The sequence below is a fragment of the Acomys russatus genome, chromosome 15 (assembly GCF_903995435.1).
Source record: "Acomys russatus chromosome 15, mAcoRus1.1, whole genome shotgun sequence".
Lineage (NCBI taxonomy): Eukaryota > Metazoa > Chordata > Mammalia > Rodentia > Muridae > Acomys > Acomys russatus.
In genome coordinates, this window is record NC_067151.1 from 35,496,496 (window position 1) to 35,508,504 (window position 12,009).

The window sequence follows — 12,009 nt, forward strand, 5'->3', positions numbered from 1 at the left end:
ACCAGCAGACTGATTTTTGTCGTTGATTCAAGGGGTAAGAATTGACTTGGATCATGCTTCATGACCGCTGTGACATACTGTCATACCAACTCAATTTGCGTTTATACATCTTCATGATTTGAAGCTTATTAGTGCTAAAAACACTATGCTGGAAACAGTCCCCAGTGGGTCGCTTTCACCAAATTGTCTAGTAAGGATCTTTTCCCACCATGTTTGTGGCACTGCAGCCATGCTGTCAACTGAAAGTACTGTTGTTATGTAGTCAGGACTCAGATGCAGATGAAAAGAAACCTTTGATCTGCTTCCTTCCTTCTTTTCTTTTCTTTCTCTGTTATTTTTTTTTCTCCTTTTCTTTTCTTGCTTGCTGGCTTTTTGCTTGTTTCCTTCCTTTTAGAGGTTTTCTGGTTTTGACCATCAGACATAGTAACAGCACCATGCTTTAAGCAACCTCTCTAAGAACCCTAGAACCTTTCAAAGATTCAGTGCACTGTCACTTTAGGACATCAATTTCACCTCTGCTTTCTGGGATCTGTGACAACAAATATGTGGACAGTTAGAAATAACATCTGTTTTATTCAAATATATTCCCCATGCCAGTTGAGTTCTCCTTGGTAGAACATGCATCTTACCGTTCGGTGAGGACTTGGAACAACCATCTGTCCATCTAACCAACTGCCTTGGACTAACTGTGCAAGCAGTTTCACCAAGTGGAACAACTTTCCAAAACCCATCCTTCTGCTTCCATTAATTCTGTATCCCAGCCTGAATCCTTACTATGTAGTCTGTAAACATAACATAAGGAGGGGCTTGGTGCTTGAGAAGTCTAAGTCCACAGATGAAATTAGCCATCTCTAAATGTGGCCAAATCAAGTCTGTTTCCTTATTGAGGAACTATGGAGATATTTGCTTTTCAGTACATTAAATCTGCGGCCATGTTAGTGGTCTCTGTATCTTTAGATTTTGTGAAAGGGAACTGAAATCCAGCAAGTCGTATCAGGAGCCCATTCAAAAAGTGAACAAAGAAGCAAATGAAAACGACCCAGAACGAAGTGGTATAGTTTTCACTCTGTGTTTTGTAGGCATAGGTTCCTTCTTTAAAGTTTGCAATTTTTTCTGAGAGGTGGTGGATTTTCACTTCCGAGGCAAACAATACCATGACAAGGCAGCCACAGGAACCTGAGGCACAAAGAACAAACGACATGTTAGGACAAACATTACCTGATTGTAGGAGTCAGAAGACCTTAACGAGCAAACCGAAGAGAGCATGTCACCACTATTCTCATTTGCAGTCTTCTCAAAAATAATTCTATTGCCAAGTAGCAGTCATGAGCTTGATTCTGCAATCCATGATTGGTAGCACTTGGTGTATGGCTGTGAGTACGAAAGATTTATTGTGGGGAAGGGACATGGGAGGCTTGAATAGGGTAGTTAAAATCAAGTTGATCCCACCGCAGCCGGGATTGCGGGTACCTTCACAGCACAAGGATGAAACTCATCCGCTAAAGCCACTGTGACTGCAGGAGTGCACACGTTTCTGTACCTCACAGGTGATAAAGCACCCATGTCAGTTAGGCAAACTCTTTAGAAAAGCCTGGAGTTTCCCCCTGAAAGAGTACCATGACCCCTCCAACTCTCAACTTGCCATCGCTCCCCAGAGGAGTACCTGGGGCAGAGGCTGCTGTGGATAAAACGCTGTTGGTCAAGAGCATATCTGCTTTCTATACAGCCAAATTCAGATTTTCAGCTGCTCACGTGCCTGCCTTTAATAAATTCTGGTGAGATGGGAGTAGCTGAGGTGGAAAAGCAGGAGTTTTCTGCCTCCCTTCCTTCTCATAACTGAAATATGGGTGCACTGCATTCTGAGACCATTTCGGTCCAGGTGACATCAGAAACGGAAGCCATTGGGGCTGGGGAGATAGCTCTCCGGTTAACGTATTCACTGTGCAAGCGTGAAGACCAGAGCTCAGATGCCCAGAACCCATATCAATGCTGTGTAGCTGTGGTGGTCACCCTGTAATTCAGACTTAGACACAAAGGCAAGGCATCTCCGCTGTAAGCTTGCCAACAAGACTAGCTGTGTCTGGGAGCTTTGGATTCAACTGAGAGACCACACCTCAATAAATAAGACGGAAAAGAAATCAAAGTTGATTTTCATCATCAACCTTGGTCCTCCGCGTACATGCGCGTGCACACATACTCATTCAAAAGGAAATAGAAGCCACGTGCTATGGCAAAACAACAAAGGCAAAACCTGGATCCCAGACACCGAAACCACCAGGCTAGCCCTGTATTTTACCCTCTAAATTTCAATGTGAGGAAATTTTCTGCTTGATTTGCATATGTCACTGCTCTGGTTCCCCATCACTTATCACCAATTATAGCCCAGTATAAAGAACTTGCCTATAGGCTGGGTGAGATCTCTGCAGGAGAGGGCTGCTCCATACTAACTGCATCCAGAAAACTGATGTTGGTCATCTTCCATCCTAAGGATGGAGCATTGGAATCCACCCTACTTCCCCTTCCCTCTTTCAGGTGGATGGCCTCAGGGACAAAAGCAGGTGACAAGTGGAGCCAGCCTGGGAGCAGGATGGATGGCCAGGACTCCTGAACGCTTTTATAGCTCCTGCTTCTTTCAGGCTGCCAGCATGCAGTTCTTAGCAGGTGACTAGATGAGACAGCTTTCTGACTTCGGTCAAATCAAATCCTTCACTTAATATATGAATTTAGGCGATTCGAATCCCCATATCACACCCTCAGTTTACATCATCCGTAATAACTCGGCATCTCATGATTAATTTTTGACATTGGAATTGATGCATACGAATAGCTATGATGTCTCTGTACCACTTTCTGTTTCTTGCAAGGTTTTTTTTTTTTTTTTAAAAGATTATTTATTTTCTTTTATGTGAATGAGTGTTTTTCTCATTCGTAAGTATGTCTACATATCTGGTGCCCAGAAAGGTCAGATGAGAGTATCAAATCCCCAGAGACTGGGGTCCCAGTTTGGAGCCACCATGTTGAGCCATCTCTCCAGTCCCTCCTGTTCTTAACTATAATCTGTTGCCCTGCCCCACATGACCCAAGGAAAATCTTACACCATCCAAAACCGTAATACAGTCTTATTCCCTCAAGTAAGAGTAAGTCAATTTAGCATGTGTCTATTTTTTGTTCTTTGGTTTTGGTTACTTCAAATATCGTGGGAGCAGCAAAATGGTCTTAGTTCCCATTCATTAATTCACCCACTCTTTTTTTTTTTTTTTTTCAGTTAGACATATCATATGCCAGGCACAGGGTTAGTTATGGAGGTCCAAACTTGAAAGGAAACATACATGCTTTCTGCTCCCAAGGAGAATATGAGGAGACGGTACCATAGAAACAATTGTAAACTCATTGCGTGAGTGTCACAGTAGGGAATGCAGGATGCTATGGATGAGGAGGTGGGCAGCATCCTCAAAGGTGTACATAGGAAAGCTCATCTCACAAAAGGAGGCTGGAGCATCCAGTGATGGGGGCACAGGTCCCCATGCCTTCTCCAAAAGCAGGCTTGGATTGCTGGACAGAGAGAACCCGATAACTGACTGTCGGGGAAGGGGAGCAGGCATGACAAGGAAAAGTGAAGTCGTATTTCGGCTTTGGGATTTCACAAAGCACACCTGTCATCCTAGCACTTGTGAGGCTGAGGCAAGAGGATTGCATAAAAAATAAAAGGCAGGCAGAGAGAGAGAGAGAGACAGAGACAGAGACAGAGACAGAGACAGACAGAGAGACAGAGACACTGAGAGAGAAGAGAGACAGAGACAGAGACACAGAGAGAGAGATAAGAGAGAATTGCACGCAAGACTGGCCCATCAAGTCACTCACCTTCATACAGCACAAATAGTCAAATGGTATCACTTTCTTGGTACTTCACTTCCCACCAGCCTTGGCATGGTCGCTGCAAAGATTCCTTTGTGAGATTTGTCAGCCTAACTATTTTTGTATTCCGAGCTTCAAACCAGAGCTCTCCCCTTGTAAGCCATATTATTCCTTCATTGTTAGATCCTAACAAAAATGCCGCAATGCTGTTTTCTCTTTATCTTTTATTTGAAAATTGTAGAGAAAATACCATTGCTGTTACCATAAGAGTTCCCTTTGTCTGAGGAGATGATGAGTTCCAGACAGGAGAGAAACACTATTTCCTCAGTGCCTGAAAAGGAAAATTTAAGCTCAGTTTCCTTTTTCAAGTCATTAAATATTTTAAAGGGACATTTTGTTAAGGGGACCGCATCTCGGCGAGCCTGCATTTCAGATTCCTCAAGTAAAGTCACGTGCACATCTTGAGATGCAAACAGTCTCTGTTAAGATCCCAGGTAGCTGGGATGGAGCATATGGGCTGTCAGAGTGATCCGTGCCTTCCCTCTGGACCCTGGGTTTGACCACTGCCAACTCTGTTATCTCGAAGGCAGAGGACGGAAACTGAGCCTGGGCCCCAGACAACCTGCCTGCGACTGCTAAAGGGGAACGACTCGGTGTGAATTGGAGAATACTTTTGCTCTTCTTTGTCCAGGTCCATGAAAGAGATGTGAGATCAAAGATAACTATTTCTGACTTATGGACCAAAAGATACACACGGAGGCTTTCGCTGGGAGGCCTGGCTGCTTGGCAGGCGTGTGGAGGGAGGCGGGCTGTGACACATGAGAGACGGAAAGAGCAAGGCTTGTCGCATTTCCAAAATGACTATCACCAAGAAGGACCTGCAATATCATGGGCCCTGTTTAGAGGGGCTTGCTTTGCTCCCCCTCACACAAAGCTCGCCCACCCACAAAGAGTGATGCGCTCGATGTCAGTGAACCTCTTATACCTGAAGAACTTGCCTGAATTACAGGCCCTACTGCTGGGACCCCTAGAGTTCTTGCCCCGACAGACCTGAGCCCATAACCAGGCCTGCATGGTTACCTTGCTAGGGTTAGTCCTCCCAAGAGCGTGCTGGTGGCTGCTGTTACATATCCCCGAGCACTGTGAGTGTCTTAGGAATAGCCGTTTTGATATGGCAACTCCCTTGATACACTCACAGAGCCTTTCCTGACTGAGACGAAGCCAGGCTGAGAAGAGACGTTAAAGTCAACAGGGACCGGAACCCATGGTGGCTTTGTCACTTGTGTGTAGGGTTCATAATAGTCAAGAATTCTAAATTTAAATCACTCCTAGGCCCTTCTGGAGGGGACGTTTCTTGGGGCAGAAAAATCCAGCATATTGTATTTAATGGTTTAATCCACTATAACCTTAAATGTTTAAACACATGGCATATGGATTTTCATTTGTATGCTCTCAGGACCTCACACATGTTAGAATTAGGCCTGCGTGTCTCTCTCCTCTTTAGCCCAGTGAACACGTGACATCAAATTCCCTAGCTCAGCTGGAGCCACTGGAACAGCTCCCCCCATGGGTCTGTCCATCTGATCCTCACTGCTGTACTCACAGAAAAGTTAGAATGAACCAGACTTTCGAAGCCTGCTGAACCTCACTCGTACTAGAATTTGGAAAACAACCAGGCACAAGGCCCACATTTGCAGCCCAGAGTCACACTTAATGACCACAGCCGTTTTCCTTTCGTCTGTCTGATTTCCCCACCATCTGGATGGTGCTGCGGGTGTGCTCCCCTCCTCTAATGGCTTTGATTACTGAGTTAATTTCTGACTGAATAAGATAGCTGAGTTATAGGGCTGTCACACCATGAATGGTCAGACATTGTGATATCCTAAACACTGCACACCCGTGACTCTCATCTGGCAGCTGCCTGAGAATGAGAGTTAGGTGTCTATCTCCCCAGGCTGACAACACAGAAAACATAGGTCACAGCCAGTAAGAAAGTTGCTTTTTCTGTCCTGCTTGTCCCTGAGCATAACTATGCTTTTGGATTAGAACACCTGCCGGGATCTATGTGCCTCCAGTATGCTGTGGGCTGATTCCTCACAGGGAGAAAAAAATCTGAAATTATCCTATTAACACTAAGCTCTTATTTTGGAAAATAATAAATCAGAATGTCATGTCCTTTGAAACTAATGGCCATCATGTTCAGGATGAAAACACATTGTTTCTCAAGTCTCTCCTCGGGGACAAATAATAGTTACTCTCTCATGTAGAGTGGCAAACTGGTCATCGGCTGCTTCAGAATCTCTAAAGATGCCAAAAATAGGTGTGGTATTGATCTCCCGTGATGTCATACAATCTCACTCACTGAAGATGAGGCCCCTTCCCATGTTTAATAATTTCATTCCCAGGTGGAAGCTTTCTGATTCCATACTGCTTCAAAAAATAGTGCTCACCACATGAAAAGGTGGGGGGTGGGGGGGCACAATGGACAACAAAATGGATCTGAAACCAAGGGGTGGATTTTGAGGTTGTGATGGCAAGCAATTTGGCTATGTGGTTCTAAAGAACAGATGTGCAGAAAGAGGAGCGATATCAGTCACCTTCTGTCGTAGGTGGTTAAACAGCCAACATTTTTCTGAGTTTTCCTAGTGCCACCTTCTTGAGTGGGGCCTAAATAGTGCCATGCTTAGTGTAAACAATGTTTTAAAGAAGAATGTCATTGTTGCTAGTAGATGTGCAAAGATGGTTTGATCCTATTCATTTATTCCACAAATAGTGTAGAGTAGCTGCACTATTCTGGGCACTATGGATATGTGACTAAACCAAACAAGATTATGTTCACTGAGTCCTCAGTGGTTGGTAGGTACAATGGAGAGAGATGAAACAACAAAGTAAGTAAGTATATTCTACACTTGAACAGAGCATGATGTGTACTAAGGAGAAGACAATAAGCTAGGCAGGGAGGATAGAAAGATAGAAGGGGTGGGGAGTGCTTATGAAGGTAAGCGTTCAGCATATCTTAAAGGACGTGATGGACAGAGAGACAGTCCGTGGAAGGAAGGGTGTTTCAGAAAGAGAGCGTGTGTGCAAAAGGAACCAGGCATGTTAAGCGAAGAGGAGAAGGAGGCAGAGAGTGACAGGAGGTCAGCGGCAGTGTGTGTTCAGAGCCACAGCTGCGCAGTATTTCCAGAATGCACACAGCAGGGGATGCTTTGGAGGCTGTGGTAAGGATTTGGGTTTTGACGCTCGACAAAACAGAAAGGAAGATGCGCTTTCTGAATAGGGCACGAGTCCCAGTGATTGGGACAGAAAATAAGGTGAACACATCCGTGCTAGACTTCGATGATCATAAAGCAACAACATCCTGCCCCACACGGGCCCTTCACTGCTGCCCTGCATTTGAAAACAAATTCCCATGCCTGTGCCACCGCGGGGTCTACCGTTACATTCTTTCCCTCATTGGGTCTGATTTGAGGTCCATGCAGAACCAAGTAGGGTATTTTCAGAACTGGATTTTCCACAATTAGACACCCCCTGAGTCTTTCTCAGACTCCTGAAAAACACTCCCCCATGAAGACTGAAATAGAAAAAGGTGCAAGTTGTTTCCCCTACCAATTGCAGAGCAACGTGGTTTTGCACCCATTACCTCTATTGGAGAGGCTGGGGTAGAATTAATACTGAATCTGTGTGTAATGCAAGACTCCTCCTATTTTGTGCTGTTCTTTATTTTTCCTGTCTTCGTGTTTCACATGTGCCTGGGCTTATTTTGTTCTCTGCCATATCTGTAACGGAAATTCATCGGGCCTGTACTAGAAGCACGCTTTAGTCTAAAGAAAGGCCTAAATTATGTCTGTCTTGCTTGGTAGAATTCAAGACATAATGTCATCAATACAACTGCACTGAGACCGGATTTGCGTAGTTTTTATCCCCCCACAAAGACCTTATAAGTGCCGTGCCAACTGCAGAGAATAGCCCTAGACTGCTGGGATTTTTTTTTTTTTTTTTTTTAACCAATGGTTCCTGACAAGTTTTCCACACAATGGTCTGGCTAAGGCTCTCCACTCTCACGCAGGCAGCACTGAGAATCATATCCATAAGAACTCAATATGCTCTCAGTGTGAAAAGTGGGGGGACAGTTACCCCACACTCAGCTCCCCCTTCTATGGCTCCTTCTGTTTCTACACTTCCTGAACTTGGAAACATCTTTCTGTCTGTCTACTTTATTAGCAGTCTTTCTCCATCCCTTACCTCCAGCGGCTCTCACAGGAGGCCATATTTATTCAAAGCGCACTGGTGATTTTGGCCTTGAAACATTCCTCTCGAAGCCCTTAGACATCACTATTAACCTGGTTTCCTTCTCTCAATATCCATTTTCTAGACCCTTCCTCCTCAGTCAGCAGCTCATGGTGTTCTGCAGGGGTGGGCCTTGACGAATTTTTTTCCGTAGGACACTCTCAGCAAGTGATCCTACCCATTTTCATTCTACATAATCCCTGTACCCTGGCAACACTTGGGCCTGTTCTATGAACACTAGATTCATGCATCCACCTGTCTCTGTAACCCTTGTACTTGGAGATCTCAGAGTGTCTCAGAAATGACACCCCAACTGAAACATTTGATTTCTAGAAAAAAGGCCCTGTCTCTAAACTGTAGCCCTGAGCCCCATTTTGCCTGTCTACCTCAGCGAATGGCCACTGCCATTTATTTAATTGTGTAAGCTACCTGCAAACTGTTTTGGATCTGCTTTCAGATGTTTGTTTGTTTGTTTGTTTGTTTTTTCATCTTCCTCCATCTCCAAGGCAGTAGCATTGTTTTCAACCAGACATTTCTTAAAAAGGTAAACTTATCAGACATTTGAGAATTTCCAAAAGCTTACTGAAATTAACATCTGCTCTAAAACATTAAACGTAGATTTTGAAGCTCCAATATTAACTATACCACGTGATGTCTCTAGCTCCAATTAAACATTTTAGTTAATAAATGTGCATCGCTTCTCACTGTCTATCCCTCTAGCTGCATTATCTGTCCTTCCCTAGGGTCTTGTGTGTGCTTTCGCTGCTGCCTGGGATGCTCTCTGAAGGAGCTCAGCAACTCAGCTGCTGGACATAGACTCTGTTCAAAACTGAAAGCCTGATGCCTGCTCTCACTCTCAGAGCAGCCCGTTTATCACCCTTAGAAGTATGGCAGTATGCGGTTATTTAATTATTTACAGACACTCCTGCTTGACTCTCCCAGTAGGCTGCAGGCTTCACTGTGGAATCCTCAGTGCCCTTTACAAGGACTGGCGTGCAACGGACACTCTGTCTGCCAACTATGCAAAGTGAAAGCACCTGTGGCACTGATGCTCAACACAGGCTGCCAATTTGAGACCACTTCCTTTGAAAAAAAAAAAAAAAAACTAAGCCAAGATCCAAAGCCAGTACTCTAGCCCCACCCTCCAGTGCCTCCAGCTTAATTAGCATGGGATGCGAGCTGGCTCCTTCAGGGGATTCATATGTGTTGGATAGGAGCATAACTGCCCCAAATGGATTATGGGGTCCATTTAGGTACCACCTAAATCTTACATTGGGGAAAAAGGCTTCTTAAAACTAGCTTATAAGTTACTAGAGGAGAAAGCAAATTAACTGATTTGTGACAAAAGTAGAGACCAGGGGCATACAAATTATCCTGGAATCGCTAAGGAGTGGAAAGACGTATGCGGGATCTTGGGCTACACGCATCAGCAGGCGACGGTAGTTACTGTGGCCATTGCTGCCTGATCCCACAGGTATGGTTTTTCCTTTTCTGTCTCCTTTGTTCTGAAAAACTGACAAACTCCACATAGAGAACTGGAAGGAGTCATTTTCTTCTCTTCTCTCTCTCTCTCTCTCTCTCTCTCTCTCTCTCTCTCTCTCTCTCTCTCTCTCTCTCTCTTTCTCCTTCCCTCGTGGCTCCTGACAAGGTGTGGGTCCCCACCCAACCACACAGTAGACTTGTAAAAATTGGTCCCATCATGACTTTGGTGTGAAGAACTGAGGAGGCCAGAGGAAAGCTGCAGGTGAGTGTGCATGAGAAAAAGGAAGAGAGGAGGTCCGGGTGGTACAGGCAGCGTGTATAAGCACAGATCCCTGAGCTGTGCACAGGGTGAGAGAAATGGGAGTGAAGGTAGAACCTCTGGGTGTCTCCTGATGGAATGGGACTCACCTAAAATTAGTGACCCCTAATACAGTCACTGGCCTATGACTGTATATGCTGACTCCTATTTAAAGGGTTTGTTTAAAAAAAACAAACAAACAAACAAAAAAAAACAACTCTAAAACTTTACCTTGACACAAGCAGGGTTTAGAGCTGGGCTGTGCATGGATTCTATAAACTCAGGTAAACAGTACACAAACTCTAGGGACCCTGGGCTCCCTGTGTGGGATATAGAGAGAATGAGGTGGTTTATACTTCAAGAGTGACCTGTGCCCCCCCCTCCCCGCCGCGGAGGCCACAGCTTGTCAGTCCATCACTTTATTGTTGCGTACAGCTTCTTTCTAGTCACTGAAAATTTCTGGTGTCTAACGTAAGGATTGGTGCTTCCAAAGCATTGACCGCTCTGCAAACGCTGGGACCTTGCAAGGTATTGCTCTGGGCATAGCCTCTTCCCTTCTCCCTCTGCCCCCACCCACCCCTGTTTGCCCTGGATTCACCACCCTTTATCGGATAATGGCTTTTCCAAGTCGGAGTGAATTAAGATGCAGTGTAAGCTCGGAACTGCTCCTTCCTCTGTAAATGCATATGCCCAGGTTCTCCTCACAGCCGACTAGAACTGGAACTGGGATTAACTCCACATTCTCTGAGACATCTTGCTTTCCAGACGCTGCTGGTCAGGCTGTCCGTCAGAGCTATCAAGTTGTCTCCACATGGGCTTCTCTTCAGAGTTTCACTCAGAGATGGAGCGATTACGTGACTGAGTTATTTAGCTGAAGTGGCACTCCCCCCCCCCAGCCCCCGCTGCAAACCAGCTTTTCTTTGCCCTGCTTTGTGATGCTGGGTCAAGATTTCCAAACGAGTTTTCCCTTGGCAGCTGCTCAATTAACCTCTACCCCATGTTAGAATGAACAGGGAAGGCCTGCTCTTTCCTACTCCTTATGACTCCTGACACCAAGGCCACGGGAACAGCACTTACCCCTTGGCAGCAGCAGTATGGCATTTCATACTCCCCCAAACCTCTGATGGTGTCCCTAAGACAGGCAGTGGCAGCTCTTCCAGGTCTGAGCCCCAGTGCTCTAAGGGCCTCCCTAGTTCAAGTGAATTAAATAAGCCTTCCGTTTCTTCCCCAACCCACAGGAATGGTTGGTGTTTCCAGAAATGACCCTCTGAGCTACCACAGCTCTCTATTGAGGTTTTTCAGTCCTACAACCCTGCTTAGTCATTTCCCTCTAGCTCAGTGGTTCTCAACCTGTGGGTCACGCCCCCATTGCACGTGTGTGTGTGTGTGTGTGTGTGGGGGGTGCTTGTCCAATGACCCTTCACAGCAGTCACCAAAGACCATCAGAAAACACAGATACTTCTTACATTACGATTCATAAAAGCAAAATTACAGTTATGAAGTAGCAGCAAAAGTAATTTTATGATGGGGGGTCACCACATGAGGAACTGTGTTAAAGGCAGGCTTGCAGCATTAGAAGGGTGAGACCCACTGCTCTGGTTGAGCCCTCCTGAGCTTGCAGTACAATCACCACAGGACAAGCTAAAGCACACGTGGTTGTCTACCCCAGAGTCTCAGTCACTGGGGCTGCGGCTGCAGCTGCTACTCTGCTGAGGAATTCCCTGATGATTCAGACTCTGCTCACCTGGGGATCCTACCTGAGCCACTAGCCTACTTTACATCTCTGCTGAAATCATGCATAGTGTGTCTGCTATCTGAATGCTCTCGGACTCAACTGACTGACTACAAGTTTGGTTTTGAATGTTTAGAGGGTGACATGACCCCCAAACGCTTAAACCTTGACCTTCCTGTAAGACTGAGTTGCTATCCTGGCTTGTTTTCACCACAGCCCAAAGCCAGTCCTGTGCCACACACCTGCCTGTTGCTCCTGGCACAGGTCCTCCTGCCTCTATGGGCTGCAATGCTAATTTTATCCCAGTAGGGTTCTGATTTCTCTCACTTATGGCATCTAGGTGATCAAGTTA

At 45.5% G+C, this 12,009-nt stretch overlaps 1 protein-coding gene across 2 annotated transcripts in view; it reads right to left on the reverse strand.

Annotated features, from left to right (window-relative positions):
* Nucleotides 1-910: 910 nt before the first annotated feature.
* Clrn1 (clarin 1) overlaps nucleotides 911-12,009 on the reverse strand; it is a 36,622-nt gene continuing 25,523 nt past the window's right edge. For both annotated transcript variants that reach the window (XM_051156829.1, XM_051156828.1), the window contains one exon: nucleotides 911-1,176. In XM_051156829.1, coding sequence (XP_051012786.1) covers nucleotides 911-1,176 — 266 coding nt within the window. The remainder of the gene's footprint in view (nucleotides 1,177-12,009) is intronic.